At 38.9% G+C, this 24042-nt stretch overlaps 2 protein-coding genes across 2 annotated transcripts; both read left to right on the top strand.

Moving 5' to 3' along the window:
* Positions 1-16401: 16401 nt before the first annotated feature.
* On the top strand, positions 16402-19165 carry LOC130737552 (serine/threonine-protein phosphatase 7 long form homolog). The gene is made up of 2 exons (XM_057589360.1): positions 16402-18698; positions 18788-19165. Exons 1-2 carry the CDS (start codon positions 18093-18095, stop codon positions 18944-18946), a joined length of 765 nt encoding a protein of 254 aa, XP_057445343.1. The 5' UTR covers positions 16402-18092; the 3' UTR covers positions 18947-19165.
* Positions 19166-20921: 1756 nt separating this feature from the next.
* LOC130736031 (uncharacterized) lies at positions 20922-23018 on the top strand. The gene is made up of 3 exons (XM_057587891.1): positions 20922-21788; positions 21979-22965; positions 23010-23018. Exons 1-3 carry the CDS (start codon positions 20922-20924, stop codon positions 23016-23018), a joined length of 1863 nt encoding a protein of 620 aa, XP_057443874.1.
* Positions 23019-24042: the final 1024 nt, after the last annotated feature.

Below are 24042 nucleotides of genomic sequence, written 5' to 3' on the forward strand. Positions count from 1 at the left end.
GGCCTCAGTTTGCATTTTGGCTAGGCTAATCCGTGAAACATTGTTAAAGTAGATTCTTTTTCATACTACTTAGTGATATGTACATGAAAATTTGAAGTTCATGTCCTCGAAGTTCCAAGAAAGAAATCTTGAAATCAGATTTGGGAATTAAGTTGGGCTTTACGAAACCAATCAAGAAGAGCATATTCAGTAGTTTTTCTCTATACCAGAAAAAAAATCATATAAGTAAGTTACATCATTTGCTTTTCAATTAAAAAAAGAAGAAATCATAATTTCTTGTCTAATACTTGTTGTAGGATAAGTCATGTCGAATACTTATTGTAAGAGAAGTCCTTGATAGTTGATACTTGATAGTGAAATCTTGGTTAAGCTAAGGACTGGACGTAGCCCCAACGTTTGTGGGTGAACCAAGATATATCATTGTGTGGTTAATCCTATTACTTTATTGTCATTATATCCGCTGCGTCAAACAATTGTTAAAAACGCTTTATGAACTTATAATTGTTTGAAAACTCAAGTTTTATTGGAACACAATTCAAACCCCATTTCTTGTGTTACTTTTTCCGATATCAGTTTGATAGCCCAGAAGGCTTTGTACCCCAATTCCACAGGTAAGTGGCAAGCCTTTCCATAAATCAACTAGTAAGGAGAAGTTCCAATAAGAGTTTTAAATGCAGTCCGGTACTCCACAAGGTGTCATCTAACTTTCTTGACCAATCCATCCTTGAGGATTCGACTACTTTTTCCAAAATCCTTTTCAACTCCCTATTAGAAACATCTACCTGACCACTGGTGTAGGGTGATAAGGGGTAGCAATCTTATGATTTACACCATACTTCCCTAGAAGGAATTCAAAAGCTTTATTACAGAAATGCTTACCACCATAACTAATTATTGCTCTAGGCACACCAAACCTGGTAAAAATCTTTGTTTAAGAAAGCAATGACAACTTTAGAATCATTTGTGGCAAGGGCTGATGCTTCCACCCATTTAGACACATACAACAACCACAATAATGTACTGGAAACCATAAGAAGAAGGGAATGGTCCCATGAAATCAATGCCCCAAACATCAAAAAGCTCAATTTCTAAAATACTTTTATGGGGCATTTCATTCCTTCTTGATATGTTGCCAGTTCTTTAGCATCTATCACACCTTTCCACAAATGCTCTTTAGAGAACCTTTGCAACAGTCCTCTCTCCACTTTAGAGAACCTTTGCAACAGTCCTCTCTCCAAGAAAAATGGCATCCATATGACAATGCCAAAGTATTTGTTCAAACTCTACTTCTGGGACACATTTTCTAATCACTCCATCATAGCATTGTTTGTACAAAAAGGGTTCATCCCAGAAGTAATACTTTACATCATGTAAAAAAAATTCTTTTGTTGCCAATTCAGATCACGTGGCAACACACCAGCAACTTTAAAATTAGCAAGATGAACATACCGGGGCATTGATTCAGAATTTTGGACAGCCAACAAATTTTCATCCGGGAACTCCTCTGAATATGAATTGATCTCGAGCTCCCACCTCCAATCCTAGACAAATGGTTAGCTACACCATTGTCCTTGCCCTTCCTGTCAATAATCTCTAAGTCAAACTCTTGCAAGAGTAAGACCCACCTCACCAGCCTTGGCTTTGCATCTTGTTTAGCAAACAAATATCTCAAAGCAGCACGGTCGGTGTCTACATAAACTTTAGATTCAATGATGTAGGATCTAAATTTATCACAAGCATAAACTACACTCAAGAATTCTTTTTCAGTTGTGGTGTAATTTCTTTGTGCCTCATTTAAAACATTGCTAGCATAATACAACACATGCAACACTTTGTTTCTTTTCAGACATAGGGCAGCACCAATAGCTATATCACTAGCATCACACAAAATCTCAAAGGGTGCAACCCAATCAAGGGAAACAACCACAGAGGTTGTTACCAACTTTTCTTTTAAATGCTTGAAATCATTCATACAATTCTCATCAAAGATGAAATGAGCATCTTTCTCAAGTAGGTTCTTCATAGGCTTTGCAAGTTTTGAAAAATCTTTTATAAATCGCCTATAGAACCCAACATGACTAAGAAAACTTCTAACATCCTTAATATCCACATGGGGAGGTAAATTTTCAATCACTTCAAGTTTTTCTCTATCTACCTCAATCCCCTTTCTAGAAACTTTATGTCCAAGAACAATACCCTCTCTCACCATAAAATGACACTTCTCCCAATTTAAAACCGGTTTTTTCTCTTGGCACCTTTTCAGAACTTGTGCCAAATTGTCCAAACATCTATCAAAAGTGGTTGTCGCAGCCGGGGTCGCGGCGGGACGACGCATAAAATATTTTTAAATCAGAAGAGTCGCCACCAATTTATTAAGGGAAATTGGAACCCTCAAAACCAATAGAAAGCGGGTCTGCGACAGAGTTCTCGGTTCGGAAGTCTTTTACGTGCGGGGAAGGTATTAACACCCCACGACGTCCGTAAAAACGGTTACCTCTGATTAATTGTGCAAAACTCAATAACTTTAAAAATGTTCATTTTACCCCGTTGAACTAAAATTAATTATTCACACATATTACCTTAATAATAATAAAAAGATTTTGCATCATTTTTACAAACCTCTTCCCCGAAACCCATTACATCTAAATGTAACTAATCAATTATTTTCAGATTATTTAATTAAGAAACTAACTAAGTGATAGCCTGATTAGATATCAAAATTAATAAAATATTATAATTTACTAGCTAACTTAGACCAAGTGCAATGGTATGTTGAGAGAGATGTTGAATTTTGTTGAGGGTTTGTAGTGGTTGTTGAGGTTTTGTTGAGGATGAGGTGGAGGAGAGAAGTGTTGAGAGTGTTCAACAAAGTTGAGAGAGCTGCTCGGTGCCACGTGGCGGCTTCGGATTGGTGGTAGCCAGGCGCCTGGGAGCCACGCGCAGACAGGGCGCGTCAGCGCCAGTGGGGAGGAGAGAGAAACGGCTGGAATGGATGGGGGGACGCGTGGCAGAAGGTGATTCGTTGGCCGGATTTTTTGTTTTTAAATGTTTTAAACTCAATTATTTCGTTGAAAAAAAAAATTTGGAAATTTTTTTTAACCAAAATTCATAACTTTTTTTCCTCTATAAATAGAGACTTTGTTCGTTTGATTTGGACAAAAAAAAAACTAAGTTTTTCACCATTTTATTATATTTCTCACCATCTTATTATCTTATTTTATGTAGATAATAAAAACAAAAATATTAAATTAAATAAAAATATGAAATAAAAAAGTGGTGGGGTAGGGTGTTGAATGAAAAACCATTGGAGTGAGTAAAAGTTGAATGAGTGTTGAATTGGAGAGAGAAGATGATGTAGAGTGTTGGGAAGAGAAAAAGTGGTGTTGAGAGTAAGTAAATTAAACAAACCATTGTACGTGGTCTTAAAGGACAAAAAAAACAAATTAAAAGAAAAAAAAACAATTAGGGTACATACGTTGGGCTAAGTGGCCCAGTTCCTTCACTTGCTATTGAACAAAAGATTAGAACAAACCAAAGTACTAAACAAAAATAATGATAAAACAAAGAGAAAAAGGATAAAGAAAAACCTAATCTATATATATATGTAAAGGAGACTTGAGTTTTTGCATGTATTAAATGCATTAAACCATAAAGCTTCCATACCTTTACATTAAATACATTAAAAAAATAACAAAAAACTATTAAATATATCAAAAACTGAAAAACTTTATATAATAAAAAACTATTCAACTACTTATATTAAATAACAACATTCATAAACTTAAAATTGACTTGAGCTTTGAATTTGAAAATTCTGAAAAATTAAAATTAATAATAAAATAATATTTATTAATAAATAATTTAGATAAAAAAATTTAAAATAAAAAATTATATATATATATAGAGTTTAATGGATATGCACTGACAGTGTAAAATAGTTTTACACAGACATCCAATTGAATTCCACCAAATCATAAAATATCTTATTCTTTTAATTAAAATTAAAGTCAAATGTAATTATCTCTCCTATGTGGCATGTTTTTATTGGATGACTGTGTAAAACTATTTTACACTGTCAGTGCATAACCATTAAACTCATATATATATATATATATGTGTATATACATATGTAAAACAAACTTGAAAAAATAGCATCAAACACATAAATAAATAATAAATTTATTTTGTATTAAATACATTAAATTAAAAAATTAAAACTAAAATAAAAACTACATCCACTTTATTAATTGTTAAACATTTCAATTTTTCATGTTTAAAAGTAAATATTCAAATTTAAAAAATTTCAATTTCTCTTATTTAAAATTAAATTTTAAAATTATTTAAATTTTAATTATTCATAACAACATGAGGTGAATTTTTTAAAATAATAATAATTGAAGTTTACTACCTTTACATTAATGATAATAATAGTTGAATTTTTTTTAAAAAAGGTACTATAAGGTATTTGAAAGAGATTCTTCAAATATGATTTTTGATCTATTATATGAAAGTAAACATAACTGAGGAAGCATGACAGAGAAAAATAATTATAATAAAATTTGAATTAAGTTTACTAAATAATATTTTATGATATTAAAATGATAACTTACAATAATTTTTAAAGTTAAAACTATTTCACTGTTGATAAAAAATATAAAAAAATATGCTATTATAACTTATATTAAAATCTTATCACTTGATTCAAAATATTTGAAATTCACTTAAGGATTTTTTAAATTATTAAATAAATAAATTATTAAATTGGTTTTTAAGGATTAGTTATGATTAAAAAATCGAATAACATTTGGGAACAATATTCCCCCTAACTGAGTATCAATGTTTACAACCAGATATATAATAAATCAGCCCCTCTACAATTGAAACCACAATGATAAACCAAAAAAAAAAAGAACCCAAATCAATAGAATAAGTTACCACCAAAGTTTTTAAAATTAATTGAATGTTAAATATTAAATATCAATTATTAACTTTGATTGGTATTAATTATTTACACAAAGAAAACTTTAGTACGAACAATTTAGTACACCAAAACTATTCTTTTGATGCCTCAACACGTTTTTTCTAATATTTGGTAATTTAATTACACTAGAATAATTTTTATATTATATTAAAAAAAATAGTGTAAATAAACCCGTGCAACGCACGGGCATTATTTCTAGTTAATTGTAAGAGCAACTCCAACCCACAATTTCTTATTTGGTTTCTTAACACATTATTCAGCACTATTTTGCACTATTCCGGTGGGCCCGTACTGCCACATCAGACTTAAGGAACTCCTAAGGAACTGAAGCAGATTTTGCTCCAACCCATGGTTTCTTAAATTACTATTTGAAGGGTCTCACTCGTGTCCCACCATACAACATAAATTAATAATATTTATTTTCACCTAATTTAAATTTAAAATTTAATACTTTTTTTTGTACAAATTTAAAATTTAATACTAAATCAATAATTCAACTTAAAAATAATTTAATTAATATTTACACGAATTTAATTTAAATTTAATTTTACTAAATATTTAAAATAATTAAATTTAAAAAAAAACCGGTCTAACCGGTTAAACCACCCCCAAACGGGCAGAAACTGGCTATAACCGGTCAATAACGATGGGCTGACCTGCTAAGCAGGTCACCCACTATATAAACCTTCTTTTCCTCCTCACTCTCCATAACCCTAGCCGCACCCTCTTCTTCTTCCTCTCCTCTTCTCCCTTCACGCCTCCTCTTCTCTCCCTTTCTTCCTCCTATCTTCTCCCCTTTTCTTCTTCTTCCTCCCCTCTTCTCTTCTTCTGTCTTCCTCCAGCTCCTCCTTCTGTCTACAACCTCATCGCCACCAAAACCCAACTCACCGCAACTAAAACTCACCTCACCGCCGTCGAAACCCACCTCACCGCAACCTCAAATCGCTCTCTTCCTCCTCTCTCGCTCACCCACTCACTGCCTCTTCCGGCCACGACGCAGCCTCCACCGCCCCTCTTTCACGCATGCAAGCCGATTTGAGGTGAGTTATTGTTGATTTTGTTGGTTTTGTTGATTTTCGTCAGTTCCATTACTCTTCTATTGAATTTCTCTCATTTCCCTTTCAGATCGGAGCAAAAACGACCGGATCGGAGCTCCTGTTATTTCGCACAGTCAAGATCGGAGCAAAAACGACCGGATCACACCCTTTCAGCTTCTGTGTTTTTTGGTTTTTCTTTTTTCTATGTAAAAAAATTCATCTTCTGAACATTTCATTATAGTTTTGTAATTATTTTCTTATTTTATTGTTGAATAAAATTTCAGGAATTGTGGTTTATGTTCATGTTGTGTGTGTTGATGTTCATTCTGTTGTGTGTGTTGATGTTCATTCTGTTTCTTTCCCTCTGAAATCTGAAGCAATCTATTGAAGCAAGTGAGAGGAAATATCATTTTTTAATCTAAGAAACCAAAAAGCAGAGTTCCTTGCAGAGTTCCTTGTGCAAGGAACTCTGCACTGTTGCTAAGATCTCAAAAGTGCCAACTAGACATGCTCCAATGCTGCAAAAAATAAGAAACGGTTTCTTAGCATCTCCACCTGGTCTAAGAAACCAGCGTTGGAGATGCTCTAATGGACAAGAACAGAGAATGGTAGAGTGGCCGCAGAAGAAGAAAATAAGGGAGAAAGAGATAGGATAGCATCCAACAAATCAAGCAATTCATAGTGGATTTTTGAGCAAATGTACTGGTACTTCATGATTAATATTGCAAAGTACATCTTGAATCACAGTATTCTCTAGGGTTGCTCAAAAAAGCCGAACCGAACCGGACCTGGTTCAACCGAGGTCAATTCCATGCAACCGAGCGGTCTAGAACGGGTCAGCGGGTCTGGTTTTCAGTTCTAGATGGGTTAAAACGGGCGGGTTCGGTTTTGAAAAAAATCAACCATCGGTATCTGAATCCGCCCGAACTAAATATGTAGACATTTTAAACTTATTCCACCGCACTAGTCATGTCCCAATCAAAAATTGGTCTTGTCAATGTTATTTTTCAAATTAGTAATAATGACCTACATGCTACAACTGACACACACAGGACTGCAGAAGCATTCCAAAAAACTAAAAAAATAAAAAGCTACCCACACTAACATTCAAAGTAAATATTGTTTAATTAACTTTTGGAATTTCGAGGAACTTCATCGACTACTGTACACCTCCATCTGTTTTTTCTTAATCACCCTTTACCTTCAATTAATTGCTCCTGCTTTTCCTCTCTCATAAATTCATTTGTGACCTATCTCCTTCCTAGTGTTTAATCTTGTTTCTGCTGAGTATTCTTCTTTTTCACAATCACTATGGCTCTTTTTTTTTCCTGTTGAGTATTCTTCTTGGGTATCGTACTAGACGGTGGAGGACTGATAGTGTTGATGGTGGTGCCGCGAGCGTGCTCCGTCATGCTTCTAGGTTGTTGTTGAAGGAGGTAAGGCCACTGTAAGGACAGGACGTATGTGGCTGCAGGAGCGAAGTGGCATGACAAATCTGGAAGATGCAGTGTCCGATCTGTGTGTGTAGCAAGACACAGAACAATGAAGATCCTAAATCTCTAGACCATTCCCTCTCCTCTTATTTTTTTTTAGCTTCAAACCCGGCCTAACCCACCCGTGCTACCCGTTTACCGGCGTTAACTGAACCCAATAAATCCAAAGTGTTGATCGGACGGGAGCGGTCCATAATTCTATCACTACGGGTAAGGCCAGATTGGGATTTTTGTGCTCGAATCCGACCTTACCCGACCGCTGCTCAGCCCTAACTATTCTATTCTCATCATCACACAAGATCATGTAATTGTTCAAACAAATGAAAAGAGATACAATTACTTGTCACTGATGCAATCTTTTCTTCCTAATCTGTGCTCCTCCTCTGCTACTTTCTGTCTTCTCTTTACTCTGAAGTCTTTCAATTTTTCTCTGTATTTTCTCCCCTCTTTTTCTGGTTTGAAAACTCTCCTTGCAGTGAGCCCCTTCTTTTCTTTTTATTCCAGCCTCCCCTTTTCTGCAGGTCTTCACTCCCTTTTATAGTGGCTGAGGGTAGTGAACCACTTGCCCCATAAGCAGGTGAGTCATGCTCTGTAATCTCTGATTGTAAGGCTCTCTAAGCAAGCTTTGTTCTCTAAGTGTTCAAAAATTCCATAATTGCGGCTCTGTCATCTTTTGTACTGCCATATTATCTTCTGCATTCTGCACAATCTGAACATCACCTCCCCACGTCCTACTTCACCACCGCCTCTGCACATGCCTCTTTCCTCTTCTTTTTGACTTTTTACTTCCTTATTGATTAGGCACTTTCACTCCTTCTTTTCTGTCAGAAGGAAGGTGGTGAGAATTAAAATTTGAATTGCAAATTGAGCTTTTCCACCGCCATGCTATGTTTCTCTAGCTCTGGAAGCAAAACTTATGAATTGGCACTAGGTTAGTCAGTGACAATTTTTCAGCAATTGCGGCTGAATGAGGGAAAATCAAATCTTTTCTAATATTTCCAAAACTGCATCTCAACTTTTTCTTTTTTCAAATGGAACTTGACGGGTGGGGATTGGGAATTAGATTTCCCACCCCTGTTTTAGAATTGTCATCCCATTTAAAAGTGGAGGAAAACCAAAATTGCCCCTCCGTGTTTTAGTCCGGATGTTGAAAATTCGGACTCATCCGAATGTTCAAATGTCGGACTCTGTTAATATTAGAACAAAACAATCAATTAAGATTCACTTTTAGAATGGGACAGAACATCAACACTCGGAGGTCTCAAGAGAAGCGACCCAGAGGCACCCAAAAGCGACCCACACATCATGACCAAAAGCGACCAAGAATCAGCTGTGTTTCAAAACCGACACTGAGGTAATTTGTTCGAATCACGACTAAGAATCCCTTTTTATTAGGTATTTCAGATTAGGTATTCGAATCCCTTTTTATTCAAATCCCTTTTTATTAGGGTTTCAAATTTAGGTATTCGAATACCTTTTTATTTTGATGAGTTGATGTTGTGATTTCTGGGGTTCTTGGGGTTCTGATGTGCGAATTTGGGGATGTTTGTACTCCGAATCTTGAAGATTTGGAATGGTTCAGGTCTTCAAGATTCGGAATTGATAGCTTCAGGTAGAGACTGCTAGCTTCTTGATGAATATGTCCAATGTTATCAGTACTGTCTCTTTGGCAGTAACTCATATTGCTTCTGTTATTGTTTTTCATGATAAGATGAATGGGGTGAAGATAATTTCCATGCTTTTGGCTATCTGGGGTTTTGCTTCATATATCTATCAGAATTATATTGATGATTTAAAGACAAGATGTGCGCAAGCAATTGCTTCTAAGTCACACGATGATTCTTTATGTTGAGAATATTCAAATTTGTAACAGTCAATAAATGTGTTAGCTCAAACTACCAATTTTCTTTTTGGCTTTAAATTATTCATTTAGCTTCTGCTAGTGTTAGGTTTTATTTCTCTTTTAGGCCTAAAGAAATAGTGAGCTAGTTAGGCTGTGAGCTTCTTTACCACTTTGGATATTGAATGAAAAAGGTTGTTGGTGTCTCAGAGTGGCTTAAATTATCTGCTCTTTTCATTGCAAATATTTCAATAGCTTTTGTGATAAATTGAATAGTCTTTGAGGATTAATGGAAGTCTTGGGACTATATAGTCATTACTTTTTCTTTGCTTTTATCTTCTTTTAATCTTCATTTATTCTGGTGCATGTATAATTTTTTTTAAAGCTGTCTTCAAATCATTGATTGCTAAATCATGAATATGTCCGGTTAGTTAGCTACATTGAACACAGAACACTGATATTGAGGATTGCTAGTTTTCTAGGGGTAGAGTTTTGCCTGTAATGTCTTCCAAAGTTGTTGTTCTGCTCAGGAATTGCTTGTTTCTTCATCCATCATTTTGGTTTGCTTTAAGCACATTTGTATCTGAGGATTTTGTTTATTAATGTTTCATGGTTTACATAGTTATTAATCTGTTTTCATTATTTCTCTTGATAGATGATAGCGAGGACAAAGATACATAAGAGGGTATCGTCTGAAGAGTTGGTCGATCGTCATGCCGCTCTCCACGCTTCTCGTAGGCGAGGTGATCATGATATGGATGTGTCGACTACTCCGAAGGGGACTCGGAAGGGGACTCGGAAGGCGACCTCTGAGGTTCCTGCTCAGTCGACGCCTGATGTTCCTGCTTAGTCGACGCCTGATGTTCCTGCTATGTCGACACCTGAGGTTCCTACTGTGTCGACGCCTGAGGTTCCTGCTCAGCCGACACCTGTGGTGCCTGCTCAGCCGACTCCTGAGGTTCCTGCTCAGCCGCTCCCCGAGGTTCCTGACCACGATACTGCTGAGCCTTCCACCGCTCAACCTGATCTTGCTGCAGTTGAGGAGCCATTGGAGTCGGAGTCTGAGCCTGAGCATGAGGCTGAGGCTGTAGAGGTAGAGGATCCGAGGAGGCCTCCGCTCTAGAGAGATCCACCCTTTCTTGGTGGGCCGGTTGAGTTGTCACTTCTGCGGCATTACCCGGATCACATAGCGCCGTGGACGTGACATACCCTACTAGGCACCACTAACCCTCGTTATATTGAGCGAGGTGATTTGAGGCTTGCCACTGCTGGTACGAAGCTGGGGCTGATGCCGTGCGAGGGGGACGATTACAGGGAGGTCCGTTTGATTGTGGAGAGGAGCGGACTGTATCCTCTGGTCAGGTGCAGTGTAACATCCCGACTTGACGACTGGCCTCACGGTAACAACACGAGTCTTTTCAGTGCGCTTTGTCCTCACTTGCGCACTTCCCGGGAAAACTTCCCAGGAGGTCACCCATCACGATATTGCTCCAAGGCAAGCACACTTAACCATGGAGTTCTTATCAGTTGGGCTCCCGAAAAGAAGTTGCAACTTATTGTTATGAATAGTACCAATCAAATCTTTTATGCCATCCTCAACTGTATAGTCCATCCCTATACAGTCTCGGAATACCTCTTGTTCGGGTGTGAAATCGGTTCATTCATGTGCCCCTCCGCCTAGAAGCCTGTCAGGAGCCGCTCCTTGTCCGTGCCTCACTGCACCGGCGATCACTCCCCGCCCTCGTCGGCCCCGGGCGTCACATGCAGCTATGCAGAGACGGACCCAGGGCTTATATCGGCCCTTGTGGAGAGGTGGCACGAGGAGACTAGTAGTTTCCACATGTCATTCGGGGAGATGACTGTCATCCTTGACGACGTCTTTGCTCTTCTTCACATCCCGGTTGGTGGGAGATTCTACACTCCAAGCGTGGCCTCGAGATATGATGTGGCAGAGACCTGCGCTTTGCTGTTAGGGGGGATGCAGATTTGTATCTGGCTGAGTTTGATGAGAAGCGAGGTCCGACTATGAGGTTCAGCTTCTTGCGAAACCTTTACCCGACAGCTGTTAACGGTTTGTTTCATTCATTATCTAAACTTTTTCCAACTATTATTTATGTTTACTTAATGATAATTTTTATTACTTTGTAATGTAGAGAGGCGGTACGAGCATGCAGCCAGGATGTACCTAATGCATCTTGTTGGCGCGACTTTGTTCGCCGACAAGAGTGGGGGGCACTCATTCTCCGCTCGTTGGATCGGCATGTTTCAGAATCTTGAGCGGGTGTTCGAGTTCGCGTGGGGCGCCTGAAGGTATGAAAAACGGTAGAAAGGGGGGGTTTGAATAGCGTTTTCAGAATAAAACTTCCAACTTAAGATTTTGACAAATCTTTCGAGAACAAATAAGGTGCTTAAGATAAGAGAATAGAAAAGCACACAAAGATTTTATCCTGGTTCACTTGATGAATCACTCAAGCTAATACAGTCCACCCGTTAAGGTGATTTCTTCCTTCTTAGAATGAAGGCAATCCACTAATCAGGTAAATGTTACAACTGCACTTGAAACCTACAAGTGACTAACAATACACTGACTTAGCTCACACTAAGATTCACTCTCTTAGTCTTCTCTAGGATCCGATCAACCTTGATCTCCTAAAGGTAAACTAAACAATTGTTTAAGAAAGATTGTTTACAAAGAATATGCTTATGAAAAGCTTGTAGTAAACACAATGAATTCAAGATGAAAGAATGCTTAGAAAGTTTGAATATAGCTTGCGCGTGTGAGATTCTTCCAACCGTAACTTTCAATCTTCAGCCTCTATTTATACTCCAAGGATTAGGATTTGAACGGTACATGGGAATGCTACCGTTGGAGGGCAGGTCTGGAATTTCCAGCTTCTGCTGTGGCTGAGAATGTTAGGTAGGTCGTCAGGATAGCACATTTGCTTTTGTACCTTGGATAGTGACTTGACCTTTAACCTAGTAGACTTCTGATCAGAGGAATGCTTCGTGTTGGAACTTGTGAAGCTCGTTGATCAGAGTCAGAGGGAAGCAGGGATCCTCTGACCATTGTATCTTCTGATTCTGAACTCAGAGCGAAGTACTTGGTGTTCAGAGTCATTCTGCTTCTGGACTTCAGAGTCTCCACTTTTCAGCTTCTGGATCTTTAGAGTCTTCTACACCATAAGAACATCTGAACCTTCAGAGTGTCTGGGTTGTCAGAACGTCTGGATCTTCAGAGCTTCAAGTGAGCTGAGTCCTTATCAGAGCTTGATATACTTCAGATCTTCTGAAGCTTTTCTACTGTTCAGACTGAACATAGAGATTGCGAAAGCGTTGCTTGGGACACTCTTTAAGCACAGTGCTTCTGATTAGTGTGAGATTGGATTAAGGTCAGAGCCTGTAAGAGCACACTCAGAAAAACACGTTAGAGTATCAAAATTGTTCATACTAAAATGTTAACTTGTAATCATCAAAACATAGAGTTGTACTACTCGATCAAAACTTGATCTTACAAAAGTCCATATTCAGATTTTTCAGAATGAAATTAAATCTATCATCTGCTAAGGGCTTTGTAAAGATATCTGCCCATTGATGGTCAGTATCAACAAACTTCAGAAGAAGTACGCCCTTTTGAACATAATCTCTAATAAAATGATACTTTACCTCAATGTGCTTTGCCCTTGAATGTAAGATAGGATTCTTACTTAGTGAGATTGCAGCAGTGTTATCACAGTAGATTGAGATATTGCTCTCAAGGATATGATAATCCTACAACTGATGTTTCATTCAGAGCATCTGAGTGCTGCATATTGCTGCTGAGATGTATTCTGCCTCTGCAGTAGATAGTGCAATGGTTGATTGCCTATTGCTTGCCCATGAGACTAAGTTGCTTCCCAGAAATTGACAATTTCCAAAAGTGTTTTTTCTCTCTGTTCTATCTCCAGCATAATCAGCATCACAATAACCTGAAAGCTTATACTCTGATGTTTTCTTATACATCAAGCCAAGGTTAGTGGTACCTTTCAGATATCTCAAGATCCTCTTAACAGCAGTTAAGTGAGTTTCCCTTGGATCTGATTGGAAACGAGCACATAAATGAACACTAAACAAAATATATGGCCTAGATGCAGTTAAATATAGAAGTGATCATATCATACCACGATAGAGCTTCTGACAAACTTTACCACTTGCATCTTCTTTTTCCAGGATGCGTGTAGGATGCATTGGAGTCTTGGCAATTGTAGATTCCAGCATATTGAACTTCTTCATAAGTTCTTTAGTGTACTTGCTCTGATGGATATATGTTCCTTCTGGTGTTTGATCTACTTGTATTCCCAGGAGGTACTTGAGTTCTCCCATCATACTCATTTCAAATTCAGCCTGCATCATCTCAGAAAATTCTTTGCATAGAGATTGATTAGCAGAACCAAATATAATATCATCAACATAAATTTGCACAATTAAGATATCATCTTTGTAAGTTTTGCAAAAGAGAGTTGTATCTACTTTACCCCTTACAAACTCATTTTCCAGAAGGAATGAGCTGAGTCTCTCATACCATGCTCTGGGAGCTTGCTTCAGACCATAGAGAGAATTCTTAAATTTGAAAATATGGTCTGGATTCTTCTCATCTTCAAAGCCTGGGGGTTGATGAATATAGACTTCCTCTGATATGTAACCATTTAGGAAGACACTCTTAACATCCATCTGATGAAGAATTATGTTGTGATTCACTGAGAAAGAGATCAGAAGTCTGATTGCTTCTAGTCTTGCTACTGGAGCAAAAGTTTCAGTATAGTCTATTCCTTCCTGCTGACTGTAGCCTTGAGCAACTAGCCTTGCCTTGTTTCTGACTACATCACCTTTCTCATTCAACTTGTTTTTGAACACCCATTTGGTTCCAATAACATGAACACTTTGAGGTTTCTTCACTAAGCTCCAAACATCATTCTTGAAAAATTGATTTAGTTCTTCTTCCATAGCCCGAATCCAGTCCTTGTCTTGAAGAGTTTCATCAATAGACTTAGGTTCAATTAAGGACACTAATTCTTTCAGACTGAGCAGGGTCTCTTCAGATGGTCTGAAGGCTGATCTGGTTCATCTTTGTTACCCAGAATCAATTCCTTAGGATGAGCTGCAGTGATTCTATTCTTCTTCTGAGATTGTAAATCAGAGGGTCCGGCTTCTTCTCGTTCATCTTCCTCTGGCTCAGCTTCCTCTGGAGCTTTGCCTTTGTCAGAAACATTTATACTTAAATCTGCAAATTTCTCAACTAGCTTTGACTGATCAGAGTCAAGCTTATCATCAAATCTAACATGAATAGATTCTTCAATTGTTTTAGCATCAGTGTTATAAAATCTGAAACCTTTAGAACGATCAGAATAACTAAGTAATAGACATTTAGAAGACTTAGCATCAAATGAATGCAATATATCCTTAGTGTTAAGAACATAACAAACACAACCAAAATGATGAAAATAAGAAATGTTGGGTTTTATATTCTTCCACAATTCATAGGGAGTCTTATTCAGAATTGGTCTCACAGAGATTTTGTTCTGAATGTAACATGTTGTGTATACTGCCTCTGCCAAAAAATGCTTAGCCATGCCAGTTTCTTGGAGCATGGTTCTAGCTATCTCCTGAAGAGTTCTGTTCTTTCTCTCAACAACCCCATTTTGTTGAGGAGTTCTGGGACAAGAGAAATCATGTGCAATTCCATAGGAATCAAACAGACTCTCAAACTTGTCATTCTCAAACTCTCCACCATGGTCACTTTCTGGGTCCTCTCTTGTTAGTTACCCCAAAGGTTCTGATCACCTTGGGTTTCTCAACATGATAGTGTAAAGGAATTTTTGCATGATATTTAGACATGGAGAAGGTTCCCTTTTTGAGAGGGGGGTTAGCAGCTTTAACAGGTAATGGTTCAGGCAATATAGTACCAGAGGGTACAAAACATTCATACAATGATTTAGCCTTAGGCATAGGAGACTCATTTCTATTAGGTTTAGAATAGCCAATGTCATGCATTCCATTTCTGCTTACGCCATAGATCATTGAAGCCATTAAGCTTCTGTCTACGCTTTTAGCCAGGAATCTTTGAAAGGATTTTTCATATTTAGATTCATGTTTACTATCAGAGGCATCACAAGCAATTACTTCTTCTAACTTAGCAATTTGGTTCTTAAGCACAGAGTTAGAATTCACTAAAGCATGATTATCATTTTTCAAATCAGAAATAATTTTCTCATGTTCAGAGGGAGTCTTAGAAGCAGCAGAGAAATCATTTTTCAACTTTTTATGCTTAGTCAATAAAGAGTTATACTTATCCATAATATCAGACAAAGCATGTTTCAGTTCAGAGGTTGAGAAAGAAGCGAATACCTCATTTTCATCGTCTGAGTTAGGATCTTCTTCTAATGCTCAGTCAGAGTCAGTTGCTTCTTTTGACTCTGCTCCTTTGTCCTTGACAATAGCCATAAGACCTTGAACTTCACCATCAGAGTCACCATCCTCTGACTCTGATTCGTCAAAAGTCACGATCAGACTTTTCTTTGTCTTGAAGTGCTTCTTTGGCTTCTTGTCCTTTTTCAGCTTTGGAAGTGCTCTGATTCTTTGCACTCGAAACATGTGACTTCCTTGATTGAGGACTTCTTCTGACATGACGAGGATTCAGACTTTCCTTTGGCCTTTCCAGAGCCTCTGTACTTGCTCTGCCTGTGCTTCCAGATGCGGTTGAGCCTTTTTGAAATCAGAGTCAGCTCATCTTCATCAGAATCTTCTGATGCTTCTTCAGATTCTTCTGCTTCAGCTTGGAGAACTTTTGACTTCTCAGATTTAGATTTCAATGCTATAGATTTCTTCCTCAGATCTTGCATCTCTGAGCGCTTCAGCTCATGACATTTCAGTATGCTGATGAGTTCTTCCAAACTCATATGCTCAACATCTCTTGTAAGCTCTATTGAAGTCACTAAAGGCATCCAGCTTTCAGGAAGACTTCGATGACCCTTATGACATGATCTTTTGTAGTGTAGCTTTTGTTGATAGGTCTTATTCCAGCTACAAGCAACTGAAATCTGAAAAACATGTCCTCAATGGACTCGTTGGGTTCCATGATGAATGATTCATACTTCTGGATCAAAGACAGCGCCTTTGATTCTTTCACTTTCTTGTTTCCTTCATGAGACATCTTCAAGGATTCAAATATGCCCTTTGCAAACTCACGATCTGTAATCTTCTGGTACTCTTCATAGGAAATAGCACTAAGAAGAATAACTCTTCTTGCCATCTGCATCAACTGGACGCTCATAGTCATCCACAATGATATCCCAGAGATCTACATCGAAACCCAGAAAGAAACTTTCTATTCTGTCTTTCCAATATTCGAACCTTTGACCATCGAACATGGGAGGCTTTGCATTGTAGCCATCTTTTTGAGTTTCACTGGTGGTAGCCATTTGTTTTTCACACCGCCCGGATCACTGAACACTGTTAGGTGTGGTAATCAGAACTTGCGCTCTGATACCAATTGAAGGTATGAAAAACGGTAGAAAGAGGGGGGGTTTGAATAACGTTTTCAAAATAAAACTTCCACCTTAAGATTTTGACAAATCTTTCGAGAACAAATAAGGTGCTTAAGATAAGGGAATAGAAAAGCACACAAGGATTTTATCCTGGTTCACTTGATGAATCACTCAAGCTAATCCAGTCCACCCGTTAAGGTGATTTCTTCCTTCTTAGAATGAAGGCAATCCACTAATCAGGTATATGTTACAACTGCACTTGAAACCTACAAGTGACTAACAATACACTGACTTAGCTCACACTAAGATTCACTCTCTTAGTCTTCTCTAGGATCCGATCAACCTTGATCTCCTAAAGGTAAACTAAACAACTGTTTAAGAATGAATGTTTACAAAGAAAATGCTTCTGAAAAGCTTGTAGTAAACACAATGAATTCAAGATGAAAGAATGCTTAGAAAGTTTGAATATAGCTTGCGCGTATGAGATTCTTCCAACCGCATCTTTCAATCTTCAGCCTCTATTTATACTCCAAGGATTAGGGTTTGAACGCTGCATGGGAATGCTACCGTTGGAGGGCAGTTCTGGAAATTCCAGCTTCTGCTGTGGCTGAGAATGTTAGGTAGGTCGTCAGGATAGTACATTTGCTTTTGTACCTTGGATAGTGACTTGACCTTTAACCTAGTAGACTTCTGATCAGAGGAGAGCTTTGTGTTGGAACTTGTGAAGCTCGTTGATCAGAGTCAGAGGGAAGCATGGATCTTCTGACTGTTGTATCTTCTGATCCTGAACTCAGAGCGAAGTACTTGATCTTCAGAGCCATCTTGCTTATTGACTTCAGAGTCTCCACTTTTCAGCTTCTGGATCTTCAGAGTCTTCTACACCATCAGAACATCTGAACCTTCAGAGTGTCTGGGTTGTTAGAACGTCTGGATCTTCAGAGCTTCAAGTGAGCTGAGTCCTTATCAGAGCTTGATATACTTCAGATCTTCTGAAGCTTTTCTACTGTTCAGACTGAACATAGAGATTGCGAAAGCGTTGCTTGGGACACTCTTTAAGCACAGTGCTTCTGATTAGTGTGAGATTGGATTAAGGTTAGAGCCTGTAAGAGCACACTCAGAAAAACACGTTAGAGTATCAAAATTGTTCATACTAAAATGTTAACTTGTAATCATCAAAACATAGAGTTGTACTACTCGATCAAAACTTGATCTTACAGCGCCATGGCCCTTGCCACGTTGTACGACCAGCTTGGGCAGTCCTCGCGTAGCGGGGTCAAACAGATGGGCGGTTACACGTCCCTGTTGTTGGCTTGGGTCTTCGAGCACTTCCCAGACAGGCTTATTCGCCGGTATGCGAGCCTGAATTACACAGAGGACCAGCCCAGAGCTTGTAGGTGGATGGAGTCACGGTCGGGGCATGCTAGGCTGGACGAGAGGCGAGTACTACTTGATGAGTTGACGGAAGACGACGTCATTTGGACTCCATATGAGGCTCACAGGGAATGGCGACAGCGGGATGAGAGGATTTTGTTCTCAGGCTACATTCGGTGTCCATATCCCCTTGCTGTGCGACCTCATCTTCCGGAGCGGGTCATGCGACAGTTTGGGTATATACATACGATCTCGCGCCACCCTAGTGTGATAGATAGATCTTCCGCAGCTGAGGCTGTTGATGCGACATTCGCAGATTATGTGCCGTACTTGTTCCCTGAGAGCGACCCTGTTATAGAGGAGGGACATGCGGTGGGCGGTTATATGGATTGGTACGCCAGAGTGTCTCATTGTTTCATCATACCGGATGAGAGGAGGATTGATCTCAGTGCAGTGGTAAATTTTAAATTTTAATTCTATTTTCTTTATGCACTTGTGGTTTTCTGTATTTGATTTACTAACATCGTTTTTTGATTTACTTTCAGGCTGCTTTGCGTAGGGCTTTAGAAGTCCTAGAGCTGTCATTTGAGGTGGATGATGCTTTGCTGCCATGCACACAGGCCCGCGCTTTAACTGAGAGAGCACTTCGCATCCTCCAGGACTTGGCTGGGACACAGGGCATTGCTTACGCTGCTGGGAGATGAGGTATGGGAGCAGGTGGCCGAGCAGGTGGCCGGGAGGGAGGCAGGGCAGGACCTAGGGGAGGCCGTAGGGGTAGGGGAGGTCGTCGGGGTAGGGGACATTAGTTGTATGAGCTATGTATTTTGTTGACTATGTATTTTGCACTACTTTATTAGCGAAGACTATGTATTTTGCACCGCTATTTTGTTGACTACTATTTCGCACCGCTATTTCGTAATTTGTGAGCTTTATGTTCATTGTCATTAGTTTTATCACTTTAACATATTTTTTCACTTTTATTATCAACCCTAATAATTGTAAAATCTATTACTTTTATATTTATCAACCCTTGTAATGGAAGAAAAAATGAATTATTCTTAACTGCTACGAAGGGTATGAAGTTTGATCTTTAAGACACAATCCGTAACTTCATCATTCAGATTAATATAGAACTTCAAGTACCGGACCCCTCTGACAGATTCTACCACCTTTTTCAGTTCCATTACTCCATAACTTCACCTACCTCACCACCATTATGGCCTCCTAGTAAACTCCTTCACCTACTTCACTTTTATTATCAACCCTAATAATTGTAAAATCTATTGCTTTTATATTTATCCTTGTAATGGAGGAAAAAATGAATTATTCTTAACTGCTACGAAGGGTATGAAGTTTGATCTTTAAGACTCGATCCGTAACTTCATCATTCGGATGAATATAGAACTTCAAGTTTCGGACCCCTCTGACAGATTCTACCACCTTTTTCAGTTCCATTACTCCATAACTTCACCTACCTCACCACCATTATGGCCTCCTAGTAAACTCCTTCACCTACTTCACTTTTATTATCAACCCTAATAATTGTAAAATCTATTACTTTTATATTTATCCTTGTAATGGAGGAAAAAATGAATTATTCTTAACTGCTACGAAGGGTATGAAGTTTGATCTTTAAGACTCGATCTGTAACTTCATCATTCGGATTAATATAGAACTTCAAGTTTCGGACCCCTCTGACAGATTCTTCCACCTTTTTCAGTTCCATTACTCCATAACTTTACCTACCTCACCACCATTATGGCCTCCTAGGAAACTCCTCAACCACCAAACCCCCCCATTACATTTCACTTCTGATCACTCTCACTCCCACACCAACCCTCTTCTTCATTCTTACTACCCCTCAACCCCCCACCACCATCATTGCACCACCACCAACAACCTTCATCAACCAGCACCAACAACCTTCATCAACTAGCACCAACTTTCATTGTACTCTTGGTATGTATCATTTCATCCATTGTAATATACATATATACGTTTGTTTAAATTTTCTACTGTTTAAATTTCTCACCATTTTTTGCCACCACCATCACTTCAAGCTTTCTGCCTCGATATAAATCCGAATGTTCAACACTCGGATTAGTATGAAGGTTATAGTTTCGGAGTGGTACGAATGTTCATTATACAGACTGTTAACCAGTGGCAGATTGGTTTATGCAGGCAGTATGACGAGCACATTCATCTATGATGATGAAATGCTTCTTCTAAAACAAGATAATGATGAAAGTGAAGGAATGTTGCTTCAACAACAAGATAATGTTCAGCCTATAAGTGTGGATACCACTCATTTATGGTCGACCGATCAGGTATTCATTGCGTAGACCATAATGACATTATTGTTTAGTGATGCTTGAATTGATTACTAATTTTAAAGTGATATGTTACCACTGAACAGATATTTGATACTGTTGATGACCTTAAACAATGGGCTAAGAATGTTGGGAAGGACAATGGATATGCGATTGTGACTGGAAGGTTTGATTATTCCAAAAAAGGTGGAAATATGTATATTGTTCTGCGGTGCTCGAAGCATGGTCTGTACATCCCGTACAAGGACCCTAAGTCCTTCAAGTACAACTCCACCGGATCACAAAAATGTAATTGTCCTTTTAAATTAAAGGACGACCTACGGATGGTGATAGAAATTGGTGGCTGAAAATGTTGGAAGGGGTACACAACCATGAACCAGCTAGATCTTTGGTTGGCCATTCCTACGCTAGTCGACTAACAGAAGAAGAGAAGGTTCAAGTCGACAGCATGAATAATAATTGGGTCCCACCGAGACACATGTTGGCCACTTTGAAGGAAAATAATCCGGGTAACTTGTCTACAATCACTCAAGTGTATAATCGCATCAAAAAAGTTAAAGAATTAGACCGCGGGCCACTTACAGAGATGCAATATTTCCTAAAGAAGTTGGCAGAAGCCAACTATGTTCTCTTCGAAAGACATGAAGAAGATTCGGGTGTCATTATGGAACTTTTCTGGGCTCATCCTAATGCTATTAAACTCTTCAACACACTCCCTCATGTGGTAATCATGGATTGCACATACAAGACAAACAAATTCCAAATTCCATTGCTTGAAATGGTTGGCCTCACTTCTACTGGTCTGACTTACTCCATTGCATTTTGCTACATGACTCGTGAGCGCACACCTGACTATGTTTGGGCCCTGGAGTGCATGAAGTCTCTGCTTGCTGACCCTGCCCGATTACCTGGAGTGATTGTGACTGATAGGGAATTGGCTTTACTCAGTGTTGTTCAGAATATTTTTCCTGAGGCTACCCATTTACTATGCCTATTCCACATAAACAAGAATGTTGAGGCAAAGTGCAAATTGTGGGTTGACACAACAGATTTTAAAGCCTTAGTGATGCAAAAGTGGAATGAAGTGGTATATGCGGAAACAGCTACACAATTTGAGGAGGAATGGAGCGACATGTGTGATATGTGTAAGGACCATCCAAAGTTCACATCGTACATTTATGACACTTGGTTGGTTCACAAGGAGAAATTTGTGAAGGCATGGACAAACAGAGTGAAGCATTTTGGAACGACAACAAGTAACAGGTACTACGCACATGCAATCTTGATAGACTTGCTTCATTTGATAGAGTTGATTCATTTGATAGGCTTGTTTCATTTTTTGTATGCATTTGATAGACTTGTTTCATTTGATAGGCTTGATAGACTAGCTTCATGTTTGTATGCAGGCTGAAAGTGCACATGCAAGCTTGAAGAAGATGCTTAGGAACGGCAAGGGTAACCTGTGCGATTCATGGGAAGCAGTTGATAGGTTGACCATTGTACGCCACAATGCAATACAAGCATCGTTTGAGCGCAGTATTAACATTGTAGAGCACCGTTTCAAGTCTCCAATGTATAAGAATATGAGAGGATTCGTTGCTAAACATGCCCTTCACCTAATGTATGATGAACAAAACAGATTTTGGGGTCATGGTGAGAAATGCGGTTGCGTGATGAAAGTCACTCATGGACTACCTTGCGCTTGTGCACTTCAGAGTATGACAACAATTCCGTATGCAGCAGTTGATCCATTATGGAAGATACTTTCTTGGGAACAAGTGCCTGTTGTGGAGAGTCAAACCTCAAACAGTGGATGCATGCCGCCAGAGATTGAGGCCTTGATTGCTCATTTCAATACCTTGGATGATGCAGGCCAAAGTATGCTGAGAAGGAAGCTTAAAGAGCTTTATTGTCCTCAAATCAGTTCATTGTGTCCTCCTGAAGTGAAGATAAAGCACAATCAATCGTCCAAGGAGAGGAAAACCAAACCTCCTAGAGGTCAATCAATAGAATCCACCCAGCGTTACCTTTCACATTGGGAACATGTTGACAATCAGACCAAAGAACAAGAAGCAAAAGCTAGCAAGAGGAAACCTAGGCTCACCAAAACTCCTAAAACAACTCCAACATCACAAGCTCCTAAGTCAAAGAACAAGAAGGCTATGACGGCCACCGGCTCCAAAATCTACTTACCGAAGTTGCCATCTTTTTTATGGCCATATATACATGAAGTGATAGATGTTGTCGCGAATGGTAACTGTGGATACAGAGCCGTCGCTGCATTGCTGGACCTTCAGAACGGTCAGGACGGTTGGCCTCGGATTAGGGAAGAGCTGATTGTAGAACTCACACTCTATGAGAAACACTATACATGCATGTGGGGTTATGATGTGGTACAAGCCATGCACAATCGTCTCACTCTCCCTCCTGATGGTAGAGCCACTAAAGCCAAATGGATGCATCTACCGGAGATGGGGTACCTTATTGCTAACCGGTTTCGGGTGGTTTTCATCTCCATCTCGTTAAAATCTAGTTACACTTACCTTCCGATGAGAGGAGGCGCCCCACCGTTAGAACATCCTGTCATAGCTATTGGTCATGTGACCAATCACTTTGTACGGGTATATCCTCAATTAAATACTCTTCTTTTCTATTAATACACTCTCTTGTCACGTTAAACAATTTATATTGAAATATATCTAATTTTACTATTATACTCTTAAATGTAGCTGAAGTTGGTGTCTGGACATCCTATGCCGCCAATTGCTCCCCAATGGGAATACAACGTTGAAGAACCCGAGTCCGAATGGTGTAAACCGTATAAAGAGCGTTTGGATAGATTTATGGCTGAACACATTGTTTGGATTGGTCCTCGTGTTATTACCAAATTTGATTTCACAGACATAACTGAAGATTGATAATATGATTCATGTTTGTAATGTTGTAACCATGTCTGTAACCATATTATTAGCAAGAATATTTTCCTACATGTATTAAGACAATGATCCAGTATTGTAACCATGTCTGTTTGTCCCATATTATTGTCGCTGCATTTTCATGTTTCTGTCTTTGTGACAGTATCTGGTTTGAGAGATCCGAATCTTGAAGTTTCATATTAATCCAGTTTTTCAACTCTCGGACGTCTTAAAAAGGGGGGGGGGTGGCAAATTTAATTATCAATCAGCCCGAACCTTATAGTCCTGGAGAGATCCGAAACTTATAGTCCTGAAGAGATCCGAAACTTATAGTCCTGGATTGATCCGAAACCTAAAGTCCTGGATCACTCTTACCAAATGCAGCAGAATGCAGTAAGTTAAGACCAAACCAAAGACATATTCCTCAATTACAATCCCAACCACCATCACTGCCTATCACACAACCAACTCTGACCACCATTAATCTTCACCACCAACCCCACCACCAGCCCCATTACTCATTCATCCTACACCATAAATCCCTTTACTTCCTAT

This window comes from Lotus japonicus, chromosome 2, assembly GCF_012489685.1.
Source record: "Lotus japonicus ecotype B-129 chromosome 2, LjGifu_v1.2".
In the NCBI taxonomy this organism is placed as follows: Eukaryota; Viridiplantae; Streptophyta; class Magnoliopsida; order Fabales; family Fabaceae; genus Lotus; species Lotus japonicus.